The sequence below is a fragment of the Populus euphratica genome, unplaced genomic scaffold, assembly GCF_000495115.2.
Source record: "Populus euphratica unplaced genomic scaffold, PopEup_1.0 scaffold31.1, whole genome shotgun sequence".
Classification (NCBI taxonomy): Eukaryota; Viridiplantae; Streptophyta; class Magnoliopsida; order Malpighiales; family Salicaceae; genus Populus; species Populus euphratica.
The window spans coordinates 4,073,550-4,090,239 of record NW_011499850.1 but is presented as its reverse complement, the minus strand read 5'-3'; the positions used below and the strand labels follow the sequence as shown (position 1 = coordinate 4,090,239).

General features: G+C 32.6%; 2 protein-coding genes across 6 annotated transcripts; one reads left to right on the top strand and one right to left on the bottom strand.

Moving 5' to 3' along the window:
* Positions 1-23: 23 nt before the first annotated feature.
* On the bottom strand, positions 24-3,594 carry LOC105121282 (CBL-interacting serine/threonine-protein kinase 21). 4 transcript variants are annotated; one of them, XM_011019868.1, is made up of 15 exons: positions 2,805-3,594; positions 2,656-2,703; positions 2,459-2,530; positions 2,266-2,373; positions 2,103-2,174; positions 1,958-2,011; positions 1,699-1,824; positions 1,531-1,620; positions 1,319-1,444; positions 1,140-1,247; positions 933-1,052; positions 780-845; positions 618-692; positions 414-517; positions 24-327 (listed from the first exon to the last, which is right to left on the bottom strand). In XM_011019868.1, exons 1-15 carry the CDS (start codon positions 2,964-2,966, stop codon positions 267-269), a joined length of 1,392 nt encoding a protein of 463 aa, XP_011018170.1. In that variant the 5' UTR covers positions 2,967-3,594; the 3' UTR covers positions 24-266. The 4 variants fall into 4 exon arrangements, with proteins under 4 accessions (XP_011018170.1, XP_011018169.1, XP_011018167.1 ...); XM_011019867.1 differs by having other exon boundaries at positions 2,641-2,697; XM_011019865.1 differs by having other exon boundaries at positions 2,641-2,703; positions 2,805-3,593.
* Positions 3,595-10,179: 6,585 nt separating this feature from the next.
* Positions 10,180-16,690, top strand: LOC105121281 (xylose isomerase family protein). Of its 2 annotated transcripts, none has more exons than XM_011019864.1 (21): positions 10,180-10,464; positions 11,054-11,123; positions 11,333-11,440; positions 11,530-11,604; positions 11,678-11,807; positions 11,909-12,000; positions 12,191-12,241; positions 12,984-13,060; positions 13,150-13,204; positions 13,315-13,416; positions 13,559-13,610; positions 13,827-13,872; positions 13,953-14,008; positions 14,864-14,915; positions 15,026-15,105; positions 15,229-15,299; positions 15,402-15,442; positions 15,547-15,646; positions 15,747-15,818; positions 15,896-15,973; positions 16,636-16,690. In XM_011019864.1, the coding sequence occupies exons 2-21, from the start codon at positions 11,064-11,066 to the stop codon at positions 16,669-16,671; spliced, it is 1,434 nt and encodes a 477-aa protein (XP_011018166.1). In that variant the 5' UTR covers positions 10,180-10,464; positions 11,054-11,063; the 3' UTR covers positions 16,672-16,690. The 2 variants fall into 2 exon arrangements, with proteins under 2 accessions (XP_011018166.1, XP_011018165.1); XM_011019863.1 differs by having other exon boundaries at positions 10,181-10,464; positions 11,049-11,123.

The window sequence follows — 16,690 nt, the reverse complement described above, 5'->3', positions numbered from 1 at the left end:
ATATATATATATATATATATATATATATATATAAAGAGAAAAAGAAAAAGAAAGAAGAAATGGGAGAGAATTTGGGGCAAGCAAACAGTCCTGTACACAACAGGGCTGACTTGTTTCTGTGGAGGAACAGTGCCCTGCTGCCTTATGGTACTTGTCAATGGTTCTTAGGTTCTGCAGTTGAAAGATTATCATATAATAAAGTGTCCAGTTTCTCTGAGGTTCTTGAAAGTGTGAAATGCCAGGTCAAATGCAGGTTAAGGTAATCATCAAGAAGAGGAATAGCCTTGAAGGCCATTAGTCACGTTTTCATTTTGCTCCTCACAGCTGCATGGTTTTGGAAATTTTCCAGTTAGTTGGATAGGCAATCTATTTTAGTTTATCTAATCAAATTGTATTTCAGAGCTTTAAATTACCTTATCTCTTGAGTGCTTCTATTGTTGCTTGATTTTTCTGATCCTTCCTTTTGCAATGATACATCTGATATCTTTGTCAGCAAACTCAATAAACTTTTGCAAAACTGTTCATCAACAATGATGATATGATGTCATTATGCTGCAGGTATAATCACCACTAATTGTTTATTCAAGAAAATGACATAAAACAGAAGGTTTTCATACCTCTTTGTACAATCTTGTCTCCCCTACTGATTTTGATATTTCGACAACGCAATTCATAGGAGCAACCTCAATTACCTGGCATTTCACATGGTATGATTAGACTGTCATTGATGTTAGACTACAGAATTCTGATATCTTGAAGGCATTTGCAGAACATTTTACCTCTGCTGATAGGTCATAATATGATCTGGTATATCTTTTCATGTTTGGTTTCTGATGCATTTTCATCTGATATGGTGTGGTATGGTCATTAGTTACTCTGTAATGGAGAAAATCTCTCTAGATGAAGACTAGGCAAATCCAACGAGTTTTTACCTTGAAATTGTTCATTCTTTCAACTGACAAACCCACATCCATTGCAGCAGCTTCTATTTTCCTTATGGTTTCGTTAACTGTATATTTGGATACCAGCCTGGTTTTCTGCTTCCTGTGTTCCTAGACAAGAGAGAGATTGATTGAAATTCACAAATGAACAAAAGAAGTTTGCAGAAAGTTAAGCCAAATTCTGATTTGCAGACTTGCCTGTTCTTCGAAGAGACCTGATAAATCAAGATCATGGGACATTGCTATTAGTTGGAAAGCGTTTACGAAACTTGAGGATTTAGGGGTCTCTGTTTCTGAGGTGTTGTCCTGCTTAGAATTTCAGTTATTCAGGTGAAAGCACAAAACTTGCAGTAGTTTTACTGTTTATGAACATTTACCTCATCGGCATTGAAAGCAGCATTAACATCATCCAAGAAGATTTTTTCATCACATTCATATCCACAAGAAGGCACGTAATCTATCTGAAACCATTCATCTTCAAGGATCTCTGGTAATGTTATTCTCTGTGATGATGGATGATTGCATTACTTTCTCGTTTGTTATGATCTTAGAATTTGTTAAAGCATAAAAACTCTTCTTGTTGATATACCTTTCTGGGATTTGGATCTAATATTCTTGATATTAGCTTCTTTTGACTTTCTGTAAACCACTGTGGACATGTGTAATCAGCTGCAGATATCTTTACACAAGCAGAGTCATCAGTGGAGTGATTACTTTCGCACATGGGAGAGATAATGAACCCTTATATAGATAGTACCTTCTTATACAACATTATGAGGCTACGTTCGTCAAATGGTAGATATCCCGACAGTAGCTCAAAAAGGATTACCCCACAGGACCAAACATCTGCAGCTGCTCCTTCATAACCCTTATTTGCAATAAGCTGTGTAGCAGAAGATCACCCGTTAGCTACAGTGGTGAACTGTGAAGAGAATTTAGGAATAAGTTCTGTTTTAGCCGTAACAAGCTGGGAATGACTTATAGGAATTTGGTAAAACAGGAAAACTGCTTCTTGCCTCAGGTGCTATATAGTAAGGTGACCCGCATGTTGTAGTTAGCAAGCTTTCGGTCTGTAAATCAGACATGGAACCAAGGTTGGAATTACTCAAACTAGCAAATAAATAAACATGAAGTGAAGAAAAATTGCTTGGCTTCCGGTACCTTTTGTAATGCACTTAGTCCGAAGTCAGAGACTTTCAGATTTCCTTTGCCGTCCAGAAGTAAGTTCTCTGGCTGCGCGCAAGATGTTCATCAGATTGTGTAAATCCTTTGCAGAAAATTGGCAAAACAAAAAAACAAAAAAGTGAAGAGCGTTGTGTCTTACCTTTAGATCTCTGTGATAAACTCCTCTGTTATGGCAATAGTCCACGGCATCTATCAATTGATGGAATATTCTTCTGGCCTCCGATTCACGAAGTTTCTTGGCATAGGACTGAGTAAACAGAGTTGAACAGAATTAGAAATGTCAACATAAAAACATCACCTTTGAATAGCTTATGCTGTTAGAGAATCCTCACCAGCTTATCTGCTAGTTGTCCTCCTGGTACATATTCCATTACCATATAAATCTTTGTCTTTGTGCCAATCACCTGTAATTGTCATTCAACAACAAGAAGTAATAAGGAAGAGTTCTCCGACTTGCGGATTTAGGACTTTAGTTGGGGCCACCCGACACAACATAAGAAACTAGCCATCAAACCTCATGTATCCTTACGATGCCGGGGTGGTGCACGAGCTTCATAGCTCTTATCTCCCTCTGCACCTAGAATTAGCATTTCCATATGTCAGAAAGAAGCATTTTTGGTGGAGTCGTCATCAAGTGTCTCTCAAGGAAAGAAGAGGAAATGTTAGATGGAATATCACCTGATCCTTGAGATGTCTTTGCATGACCTTGTTCTTATCCATGATCTTGATTGCAAGAGGACGACCATCAGTGCTGTCTACAGCCAGCTTAACCTTGGCAAATGTTCCCTCTCCGATTGTTCGACCTAACTGGTACTTACCTATGTTATTTCCATGTCCCATATTTTGTTTGTGACAAAATATGAACTCCTTTCTACTAACAACAGCTGTTCCTCCTCAAACTTCTTCCGAAAATATTCCCCCCTCGTTTTTTCTACTAATAACGAGTACAGGCACCTACCCTTCTTGCAGACGTTTTATATATATATATATACCTCTTTGCTCCCAAACCGGTGTCAAGAATGGAAGCGATGGATAGATTTGAAATTGGAGGATAACTCGTGCTTCTTCGCAGCTATCATATAAACACGGTTTTCATGCGGAGATCTTGTCTCATGTTTCTTTTATTTATACTCAAGCACATGCGTGTATTTAATAGTGGGCTAGGAGAATTCATATTTGAGTGTCCATCATGGAAGGGATGGAGACCGGTTGTTAGCTGGCTGATCGGTTGACTGTGTTTTGAATGGTAAGTTCGGTGATGCTGTAACATTAAAAACGTTGTTCAGACGTCCCACCAAAATTATGGGACCTTTTCATTTCAAAATTGGATCTGGGCACATGCCTTGACCTGAATGGGGAGGTCAATCATCTGCCGAGAAAGATAAAATTGAGAAACTTTTCAGATATCTGGACGCTCCAAGTTGGAATAGTCGAGGATGTTTCTTTCAGTTTTCCTCCATCGAGTTGAGTTGCTTTATAAGCAATGGCATGGCTAGCTAGGCCATCCGAATAAGAAACAAGTAGAGGAGAGTCGTTCAAATCTTGGTTTTCCATCCTATCCATTATTAATGGCTTCTCGAAGACGTCCAATTTCGCCGGCCATTCCGTGGCGTCATTGATGTCGCATTTTTCCTCCTTCGCTGTCATCATGCACGCAGCATGCATAATAATGGAATAAACAACGCTATCACTAATGGGAGTTGATGTTGTTGATTTTTGTCTTATTTATAAGCAAATTACAACTAGACACGTCTTAAGTTGTCTTTCTGAGAAACCCTCTTTCATTTTGATTTGATATATTCAAGTTAATGAATATTCTTGGGGTTTGACTCTGGTAAATTGTTTACCCAGCTACTCATTTCAAATTGAGGAGGCGGGCAGCTGGGAAGCGGTGTTTGATCGATTTGTGATTTTCTTGGTGTTATAGTAAATATTAGCATGACAACTTGTTGAGATCTAGTGAAAAATACAAGAGGATAAAAAAAGAAAATAAATAAAAAATATAAATAAACTTGAGTTAACCTAAATTAGTAATAAAAATTATAAGAATAAAAAAGTTTTAAAATGAATCCAAAAAATGCCATAGACACACTACTATGTATACATCCATACCATATAGCTTAAATAAAATATGACAGAAAAAATTGTAGAAAAAAATCAAAATTTTTTTTTTTAAATCTTATGAGCCCATATAAAGACAAAATCACCAGTCCTCCATTATACCTTATCCTCAATTATTGCCACCTCAGTTTCATTGTCCGAGAAAACTCTTTTAAGTGTTGTTAAAACAACATCGATTGCAGGTCCCCCAACATCCCATATGTCATGATTGTGCCACCTGTGCTTGTTTCTCACACACCTTTTATTTCAGTCCTCTATTCAATTAATTTTTGTATCTATTTGGATTTTAAACTCTTAATTTCTATAGGTGCTTACTAATTTTATTAGTTTCATTTAATTCTCACTCCGTGATGAAAATGTGGTATGATTGTTTATTTTTTCTTGAAATCATGATATTTTTTAATAGTCTCAATAATAAAAAAGGATGATTATCCAAGTTTTCATTTTTATAGATGTAATTGCATTACGTTGAATTTTTCAAGACCTACTATACATCGATTGATAGTTTAAACTTAGATTAAATTGATTTGGGTGATATGTTATGGTGTAGATTTGTGAATTTTTCTTTTTTATAATTTCCAAATAAAAACACACACAATATATATATATATATATATATATGGAAGCTATTTGACTTTATTTTAATTTCTAAGTTTTCATATCTCTTATATTTATTGTTTTTGTATACTTAATTTGCTAATAATTTTTATTTTGATGTAAGAGATTCTTCAGATTTTAGATATATATTTATTACAATGGAACTACATGAAATATCTAGTAGATATGTTTGTGAATAAAATAGACAAATGCAAGCCAAGAACTCTAGACCCGTAAAATGATTGTTTTGATAAAAATAAAAATAGTTTTTTATTTGATTATTAAATTATGTTTAAATTTTGTTACGTTCTATAAATACTATTCTACAATTACTATTCTACAATAGAGTTAGTATTTTTTTTTAATAATTTGTGTTCAAGAAGGTACTAAATTAGGATTAAAAGATGTTTTTTATTTTTTTACTTTATTTTGGAGGATATTTTTGTATTTTAGTACTTTATTTTTCTCTTTGTTTTAGATTTTTCTTTACTTTATAATATGGATCAATCGAATCCTTATCTAAATAGTTATAAGATAATTTTTGAATGATATTTTTTAAAAGTTATTATATATAATTACTTACTTTCTACTTATGTAAAAAACAATGTTATTTAGGGTTTCTCAAGGTCTTTTTTTTTTGCTCTTTTTATTTTTCCTTTCCATCTTAATTTTTCTAGTTAAAGTTAAATCTTAGTTTATGATTGATTGTATTAAATCTATCAATATTCGTTAATTCGAGTCTAGATCTAGGACATGAAACCTACACCAATAACATAATAGGGCTTCTCATTGAATGATTGTTTTTATTTTTTATTTTTTTATTTAATTTAGTAGTCATCTTTTATTTTTATGTCATTAATTATATTAGTAGATTATCTTGTTTTGATGACTTAATTGAGCTTTGTAATTGAATTAATTTTGATATACTTCATAATGAATTTATAAAATAAAGATAAAAGGAAAAACATTGATATGGACTTAGCAAAAGAAATTCTTTTAGGTTAAAAACAAATGGAATCTTATTATAATAACGATTAGGGTGAGTTTTGTTAGCTTTATTGTGTAAACAACTTCTTTAGCTATAACTCTTACAACTAAAGTAGATTTTTGTTAATTTTCACTACTAGAATGATTTTTGTTTTTTGTAATTATATAAAAAAACTCATATAACTAAAGTAGATTTTTATTAATTTTCACCTTTATTGAAAATTAAATGGTAACTTACCTTTTGAATCATTATTTCTTTGGTTATCTAAATGTCAGATGCAACAGCTTGCTTGATTTTACAAAAATTGCTATTTGAAAGAATATAAAACTTTATCTATAAAATTAGGTTATGAACTTTATTGATTAAATCCATTATGGCAACCGGTTCTAACAAACTTTTCATCTCCAATGTCTTCTAATTGAATTCATGACATAAGTTATAGTGCTTTCGTCTTTCTTTTTACCAAATAAAAATCACTATATAGAGCTTTTCTTTATTGGGATACTAGTGTTGAACTGAGTTATAAGCTTCAAGCATAGATTCTCAATTTTCAGGATAAAGCCATGATATAAATTCTGGTACCAAGGTTAGGTTGACCTCTTGAATATGATGGATAAAAATTTACACATGGTGCTTGTATTTTGTATGATTAATTTTAGGCTTTTACATATGCTTTGTAGGGTTAGTAAAGCTATTGTAACTCTCCAAGTACATCTCAATGTAAATAAAATACTTAAAAAACTAAGTATTTAAGATATGATTTTATAATGAAGAGCTCCTTAGCCGATGATGGGTGTATAACTCCATTTTTAAAGTTTAGACCACCACTAATTTAAAATTTACTCAAGTCCTTTTCTTGTTAAAGTTGATTAAGGAGCCTTTTAAAGAGGAATGATGGAGGTGATGACTCCTCTTATTATTATGGCTATATGTTTTTCTTGCCTCAACATTCTTCTCTTTGTATTTGAAGTGTTTATTTGGAGAATACTCCTCGTGGTAGCAAACATAACTTTTATGAAGGATACGACAGTGACAACACTTCCTATGTTTTTTTCTTATAATTTTTCTCTCATTTTTTGAAGAAGGTTGTTTGCACATATTAAAAAGTAAGGGAGTTAAATCTAAATGATATATAATTTATGGTGAAGGTGTTAAGTTCGTTAATAGTTTTTATATAGCCATAAGGGCCTCAACCATCATTTTCACTTATTAAGCTAATTGTTTAAGATTCTAAGTTAGTGGTGTAGTATGGTGGTTGGAAGGTTGGTGACTTCTTCAACCTCAGGTCTCTCTTAATTATCAGCTATAAAAAGATATAGTGGTTAAACTAGATTTTGTTTAAAGAGTTTTATATAAACAACATCACTAATGAGTTTGCTAAAAAATTTTCTTGGAAATAATCTTTTTAAATTTATTAAGGGTTGAAGGACTATTAATTCTATATTAGAATAATCAGAACACTTGTAAAATAAATTTTATATAAAATAGGGGATATTTTGATATATAAGTTGGCCTGGGTTGAAAATAAAAGCCTTGTAAAGATTTATATTTGTTTAGTTGCATTGTATAATTAAGGTTAACTGAATGAAAAAAAGATGAATTCTCTTTCCTAAAGATTTGAGGATGTTTATATAGTCGTAAATAATATGAATATGTTTCATACAAAAACAAACAAAGAGTGAATAATGATGATTTTTATATAGCCTTAAACCATATGAATATTTTTCATACAAAAACAAAAAGTGAATAGTGATGATAAACTATTATAAAAGTTAGTCTTTTACTAGATAATATAAATTGTGTAGTTAATAATAATTGGATTGATTGCTTGAATGACATATGTTTAATGATCATGTCAATAATTAGATATAATTTCATTATCATCTCGAAAATAAAAAATAAAAATAATTATAACAAAGAAGATGAGACAAAGATAAAGTTATGCTTGACAATAATAAACAAGATAAAGTGAATGCTTTTTTATTTTATTTGATTGATGAAGACAAATTATAAAAAAAATTGTTTTGTCCTTAATATACTATTATACTTGCAATACTTAGAATAATAAATAAAAACCATTATTTTTAATAAGGAGCATTAATTTTTTTTTAATTAATTTAAAATGATAATGTTCTTAACTCATTAAAATCACCTCAAAAAAGGATTCATAATCATCATAAATATATAAAAATTCTTTAAGAAGATAATATAATTAAATTATAATTTTCTCAATCATTAAATCATTTCTTCAAATATATTTGATAATAAAATAAAAAATTAAACCAATCATACATCAAATAAAATATTTACACCAATACAAAGTTAAAACCTAACATAGATAGAAATGCAAGATAACAATTTCATCACAAAAGTATATTATTTTGTTATCATTCAGTCCTCACATCTTCATCAGGAAATCTAGCTCCTTTAAGAATATGAATAATTTTTATTTCTCTGCATTATATATATTTTAATCATCATTTTAAAATTTCAATAACAATATTTAATAATGTTAAAAAAACCCACTCTTTCGGTAAAACCTTTTTAATGCTTTTTAATAAAAGCCACTCTTTGGTTAAAAATAAAACCTAGTTTTGTCTCTATCTTCGTTCTCAATGTCCCTTCTGTTCATATAGATAAACATCCCTAAGGTAGTGAGGAAAAAAATTAATTAAATTAAAAAAATATAATTAAAATATTAAATTATAAACATAAATTAATTAAACTTATTAAAATTTAAAAAAAAATCAACTGATTTGGTTCGGTTTTGATTTTATAAATAAAAAACTAAAAAAACTAAATCAACCGATTTGGTTCGGTTTTAATTTTATAAATAAAAAACTAAAAAAACTAAATCAAATCCAAACTGAAAAAACCAAAACAAAATTGAGCAAAAAAAATCGAGTCAAACCAAAAAAGTCAAGACAAACCAAAAAAAATCTAGCTAAAACTAAAAAAACCAAGTCAAAACTGAAAAAGTTGAGCTAAAATAAAAAAAATAGAGCCAAATTAATTTGAACCAGTTTTTATCCTAAAAATAAACTGAATAGAACTAAAACTTACTTATTTGAATTGATTTTAATTTGATTTTGATTTGTTTTTAATTTTAATTAATTTATTTTTTTAATAAAATCTAAAACAAATAAAAAATAATCACTAAAAGTACAGGGATCCAAATTTATGAGTTTAGATGCAGAGGACGGGCCCACATCCTTATCGAGAACTTGATTCAAACCGAATTTGTAGTATTTGAAAAGTGGGCTGCAACCACAATACCATCATCAGTCCATTGTTCGGGCCCATCATGTGGGGAGAATTGAGTGCTCAAACTACGTCGTGTACTTAGCTACTTGCATCAACGAGTTCGAGTCGGGGTGCGTGAAAGTTTTGTAGAGTTTGTTTTTTTAAAGTGTATTTTATAAATATATTAAAATAATATTTTTTTTTTAATTTTTTAAAATTTATTTTTAATATTGAAAAATAAAAAAAATAATTAAAAAAATTTAAAATAAAAAAAATCAAAACTTTCATTAGAAAGAGGTTGAATTGCTTGCAGTACAAGCAGACAACAAGAAGCAGCTTGCTTGTTTTTTCATGTTTAGAAGTATTTTTTAAAAATTTAAAATTAATTTACCTTTTTATTTTGCTTCAAGCTTACTTTAAATAAAAATATTTTAAAGATCAACCAATAGATATCAAACACCTAGAGTATAAAAGTCTCTGACATTGACAGTGATTGTAAATAAAGGATAAAGGCCATCAGCTGGTGCAATTTTCCAGCAATTATTTTTGGTCAATGGCAGTGTCACCGCTGACTCACAAGTTTAATCCAAAGATACCTCGTCATCACTTCCCTTCCTATTAAATTAAAAAAAAAAAATCCATACAGGTTTCTTTCTTATCTTTGAATTTTCTTTTTAAGAAACTTGACATCATGCATCCATAGCTGGCACTCGAGATCACCGGAGCAACGAAACTTATCTTCTTCCTTTTGGGATAATTTGCATGGTGATAGCCTTTTTATTATTATAATTATTATTACACTCTTTGTTTTTTTTTTTTGGAAATTAACTTTTGAGTATGGAAAAATGATTATATTATAACAATATTCTTAAAATAATTCTTTATTCTTTTGTAAAAAGAATTCTATATCACCATGAAAGGAAAGAGGAAAAGGAAACAGGAAAAACTCTCAACCAATATCAAACTTCTCTACCTATCATCACTCCATATATATATAATATATATGTATGAATTATTTAGTAAATGATAAGGGTTAGATATATGTGAATTATTTAGTAAATGATAAGGGTTAGTAGAAGATTAAATTTTATTTTTGGACATTACTGAAAAAGAGAGAGTTGCAAATTAAATTAGCAATTTGGGTGATAATTTAAGGAGGGCAAGAAGGGATAATTAAAAGTGGTAACAAAATCGGATCACAAGCAAAATCAAATCCTGAAATTTATCATTTTAGTTAAAGTCAAATTCTTTGAATTTACAAAATAAAAAAAAATCCTGTTTTTATAAATATTATCCTTTTACCAAGGCTGTCTCTATAAATAGCAGCAACATCCTCAGCTATTGTGCGTGTCTCTTTCTCTTGTAATCCCAGGAGTCCGATTTTCATTTGTGAGTTTCTCTCTCTCAATCTCTCTTCTGCTTTATCTTTTATTCGAAGTTTTTTTTTTGGGTAAAGCTCAGTGCCTTGATGATCTTCTTGTTACTGTAATATTTGCTGGGGTGAATGACTGAATTTTATTTTTGTTGACAACCCATGATTGCTATATACTAATGTAACCATGGGTTGTTTTCCAGTTTTTGGTCCATGTTATGTTTTTTTTTGGCAAAGCTTAGTGCTTTGATGGTCTTCTTGGTGTTGTAAGCTTTGCTGGAGTGGTGGTTGATTTTTATTTTTTTGATAACCCATGATTGTTATCTAGTCATGTGATCATGGGTTGTTTTCTAATTTCTGTTTATGTTAAACTCAAATACTTATTTGCTAATCGTGCAGCACTTACTGGACTGATTATCTGTTTATGAGAGTGAGAGAGATAGAGAGGATGGTCACTTTTTTAGTTTTGATTTATTATTATTTCGGGCTCTTAAAGTTGTTTAATTGGTCATGGGACGTGTGGGTGTTGATCTATGGTTTTCGTTACTTGATTGATTGATTATCGTTTGTTTGTTTGCCTTTTGTTTCTTTATATTGCAAGGTTAGCTTCAATAAGATGAAAGGTGGGAGGATACTGCTGCTTCTTGTTTGCTCGAGTGTAATCACTTTAGGAGTGGTAAGAGAATAAAAAAAATAAATCTTTTCTGGTGTTGCATGGGGCAATATTGAGAATCTATACTGCTTTCTAATGTTAGTTTATTTTGCGGACCATATGGGACCAATGGGGATTTTGTGGAAATCCAGTTGTGGGCTAGGATTCACAGTTTAACGACATTATTCATTTATGTTCTCATTTTACTTTCGTTTCATTACATTGCAATGCAGTTTGCTGCTGGTCCACCAACATGCCCTGCTGATCTTGGTGGAAAATGCAGTGATTCTGAAGAATGGGAAGGGGAGTTCTTCCCTGGCATTCCCAAAATTAAGTACGAGGTAAAGACATTTATGACCTATAGCTTGGTGTCTTCAATCATGTATATTTTACCTGCACTTTTAGCTCAAGAGTCAAATTTTATTTGCAGGGACCTTCTAGCAAGAATCCACTAGCATTCAAATGGTATAATGCGGAAGAAGAGATTCTTGGGAAGAAAATGAAGGTGGAGTGCAGTTTTGCTATTATATACTGTAGCAAGCAGTAGAACTATTGCTGACTGTTTCTTCTGATAACAGGATTGGATGAGATTCAGTATTGCATTTTGGCACACATTCCGTGGAACAGGAGGTGACCCCTTTGGTGCGCCTACCAAGTATTGGCCTTGGGAAGATGGAACCAATTCTTTGGCTATGGCCAAAAGGAGAAGTAAGATCCATGATGTTACACATCATTTACTGAGTAATGTGCTACAAAGTTGGTGCCTATTTGTTTATTGATTTTTTTTTCCCTTTTGATACACAACCCAGTGAGAGCTAATTTTGAGTTCTTGGAGAAGATTGGAGTTGATAGGTGGTGTTTCCATGATAGGGATATAGCTCCTGATGGTGAAACTCTGGAGGTGAGTGAGTTTTTAAATAACAGTATCAGCTGGGGGGGAGTGGATTCCTTGCTTCTGCTAATGAGCGTTTGGTTGTTAAACTTTAATTATGGATAGACTTAATTGTTTCTTGTTTCTTTATTTTGATCTATGTTTTTTTATCACACTGGTGTACCACTGAACTAATTGAGGCCTCTTCTTTTTGTTACAGGAAAGTAATAAAAACTTGGATGAAGTAGTGGCCCTTGCTAAAGAACTTCAGGTAATCTTTGAAATCAAAGGGACGATGATCATATGACTGAAATAAAACAGATATGTAACTTCATACATCTTTGTATTAGCTTAACTGGTGTCAGAACCTTATTGTTCTTTAAGGCTTGTTGTATACCTATCCGACATCAGTTTTTTCATCATAGTTTGATATTTACCTTTTTTTTTTCTAATATACATTATTTGGCAACTATTTTCATATATTTAAACTGCTTTTTTATATATTTCTGTCAAAGGAACTGTGCCATGTAGACTGACATAGAATTCCCTTATTCTTGTATCATGAACTGCAGCTGGGTAGTCAATCCTTTTTTTAAAGGAAAAAAATAACTAAATATTTCTGCAATCTAATTCTATGGCAGATTTAAACCGCTTATTTGCCTACCTTGTCTTTTTTCCCCATTTATTTAAATTCAATAGTTACCTTCATATTTTCTTGGTTGCCAAGTTGGTGAAGGGAAAGAAGTGTATAAATTTATAGCCGCCAGAAAAACTGGAGCAAAATCTCCTTGCCTTTTTTCTTTCATGTGATATTTCACAAGAGGTGCAAGTTGTAGTGGCACAGAACTTTCACAATCACTGATCGACCAAGTTATTCAATATTTGGAGGAGAACCACTAACACTCCCTTATGTGGATTTGGATATCAGCATGCTTGATACTTTATTTTGTGTGTGTACAGGAGATTATGAAGTTTGGTGTAGTTTTTGATGCCTCAATCACGTGACTGTGCAGGAAACCAACATCCGTCCTTTGTGGGGTACAGCACAATTGTTTATGCATCCTCGTTACATGCATGGTGGTGCTACTAGGTATTCTATCCTTGACTGGATGTCATGCTATTGATGCTATCCAGATCATTTGTTCATAGACTTAATACTTTTGGGTCCTCTTTTCACAGTTCTGAGTTAGGCGTGTATGCATATGCTGCAGCTCAAGTGAAGAAAGCAATGGAGGTGAGTTGATCTGTGTATAGTCTTGGGAAAAAAAATGATAATTGTGTGAATGTAACATATATGGAATTTTTATATCAACAATTTGCAATTAACACCTCTTATTCCAACAGGTCACACATTACTTGGGTGGAGAAAATTACGTCTTTTGGGGTGGTCGAGAGGGTTACCAGAGTCTTTTAAACACAGATATGGAAAGAGAGCTTGATCATTTGGTATGTTCTCCAATTCTCGCCTTCTTTACATTAAAAGATCTCTTACTACTTACCTCTCTGGTCAGTGTTGGTCGGCCCTGGAGTTTCAATGATGAAGTCTGGGTCATCTTACTAACTAATGATTTCCAACATCTTCCTGCAGGCAAGGTTTTGCGAAGCTGCTGTTGCCTACAAGAAGAAGATTGGATTCAATGGTATATTTCTGTTCTTTTCATAACACAGGCAGCATAGACTCAGTTGCACAATAGGATACAATAGGCATTTCCATTTTCATGGGGCATGCAGAACATGAATAGCTCATCCTCTATTGTCTTGTTTTTTTATCCTTCCTTGACGTTGTCCTCATTTTATCAAATGTTTCCTTCCAAAATTTTGAAGTGATCTTAATATTTGCTTGCTCTGTCTTTCAGGAACTCTGCTTATTGAGCCCAAGCCTCAAGAACCTACCAAACACCAGTATGTCTCATTCTCATTTATGTGATTGGCAGCCTTCTTCACATTTCCCTTTGATCTTACTTATGATGCTGTTTTATCAGGTACGACTGGGATGCTGCTACTACAGCTAATTTCTTGCGGAAATATGGCCTAATAGGTGATTATTTAAACTTATTTCCCTAACTCCTCTGATTTTGTTGCAACCATCTAGAACTAGCTTTACTTCATCCTGTTCTTTTTTTTTTTTTTTACATTTTTTTCTTAATAAACTTTAATTTGACTATTTTTATTATGGAAGTAGTTGGGTTAATCTATGTCACTTTGCTAAGTATTATAGCATTTGGGCATCTTTGCTTTTGATTGATGATTTTGGGGAATAAATTATTTGTGCTTTCCTCAACTCAAATTGGCCCTTTGTCACACATCGCATGGTAGTAAAACTTCTCATCCATTTTTCTTTGTGTTCGCTTGAGTTGTGGAGTTGTTTTCCCATAAATAAGAAGTTCAAAGATTAGTCCCAAAATAATTCAATTAACAGAGCTGGAGATCGTCATTGTAATAATGTGATGATGTTATTATTGGACATTGATGAACAAATAGTTTAAAGTGTCGTAATTTAGAATACATAAACTGGTAGAAAGTCTAACCAGTGACAATTCAATTAGGAAGTTGGTCCATATTGCAAACCCTGACTAGTTTGATATAGGAAGGTTTTAACAGGTGACACTGATTATTATTTGGAGGTGAACTGTATGGCACATTTTTTTCAAATTGCTACCACTGGCATAACCATGATTGCTTAAGTACTTGCTTTCGGCTATCAGATTTAACTAACACCAGCTATAACTAGTGACCTCAGTGGTTATGGCTTCACCAAATTCAATTGATTACCCTGTTCTTTTTTTTTTTTTTTGAAATAGATCTAGCAGTCATTATTTTTGAAGAGGCATCTCTCCTGTTTGGCAAGACTCAGAATTGTCGTTAAACCTCCCTTTTCCATTTCCATTTGCAGGGGAATTCAAGCTAAACATAGAGTGCAACCATGCCACTCTTTCAGGTCACAGGTACAAATCTTCTTGTATCATGTCCTTGTCACCTAATAAAATAATTAGCCAATCACGTGATTATACATGGAATTTTTTCTATCATCCTACGACGTTTGAGCATTCTGCAGCTGTCATCATGAGCTTGAAACTGCAAGAATTAATGGTTTACTGGGAAATATTGATGCGAACACTGGAGACCCTCAGATTGGTAATGATTAGATTAGAAACCTTGAGTGTTTCAATTTTTTTAGTTGTATTTCAAGCTTACTAACTCCGCATGTAAATCCTTGAGATCTGTGGTTGTAACATAGGGTTGTTATCATGACTACAGGATGGGATACAGATCAGTTCATGACTGATATTTCAGAGGCAACTATGGTTATGCTTAGTGTGATAAGAAACGTATGTGTATGATTTGTTGCTTTCAATTGGCTGTGAAAACTCAAATACCTTATCATTTGAAATGGAATTACATTAGCTGGTTTTCGTTTTGCCTAATGCCAGGGAGGATTAGCACCAGGAGGATTCAATTTCGATGCAAAACTGTTAGTTTCACATCTTCCTTGAATATTTTTATCAATTTTGATGTATTGCCTTCAGCTTTAGAATGAAGACCTTATGTGATGACCTTGATTATGTGATTTTTTAGGCGAAGAGAGAGTACAGAAGTTGAGGACATATTCCTTGCTCATATTAGTGGAATGGATACCCTGGCTCGTGGACTCCGAAGTGCTGCCAAGTTGATTCAGGTGAGATCTTTAATTTTCATCTTCTCTACGAGCTTTTCATGGAAGTTGTTTTTATTATCTTGATTTTGATGCCTTTGAATTTGTTTGCTGCGGAACAAAGGATGGTTCATTGGCTGAGCTTGTTCGCAAACGCTATCAGAGTTTTGATACAGAAATCGGGGCGCAAGTAGAGGTAACATGCTTCTTATTCCTATTTTGACATGTCTTTTAATTTCCCTTGTGGCTAACAGGTAATGCATCTTCCAACAGGCTGGTAAGGGAGATTTTGAAACGCTTGAGAAGCTGGCCATGAAATGGGGTGAACCCAAGGTTCCATCTGCTAAGCAGGTATTTGGAAAGTAACAATTTTTGCTTCAGCAATTGCAAAACATCCATCACCATGAATCCGACCCTTTTATGCAGATATTATAGATTGAAAGACTGAATGGATTTTTTTTGTTTCTCCATGAGTTCTAGCAGGAAACGTGATGGAAAAACTGCTGGCTTTCCCTTTACATATCAGTGATAATTTTGTAGGATTTATTTCCTATAATTATGGAAACATGTTGGCAACACATCTCATATTTTATTCTCTCAGAGAGGAAATATACAGACTTGAAATACATAGTAGCCATGATTTCTTATTTATGCTAAGTCTAGGATAATTCCATTCTATATGCATGGTAGGTGATCCATTCAACATAGAAGATCAAAATGCATCAAGTCCATTGGCTAAACTCCTAGATAATCCATGAACTTCAAGAACTTTCCGAATTAGTATCCAGATTTTAGCATGAGAAGTTAAAAATAAAAGTATGCAGTGCTTTTAGAAAGTGCTGGTTGAGCTTTTGCTACGAACCTCCAGCATGTTTTTATTTTCTTTGATAATTGAATCCATCTTCCCTTTAAATTTTTGTTTCCTCGACTGGTGCTTATTTCCTGCTTCTGTTAAAATTTGAATTATTAGAATGTGACTAGAATCTAATTCAAGATATTCGTGCCATTTGCAGGAACTTGCTGAGATGATTTTCCAGTCTGCACTGTAGAAAATGGCACGTAGACAGA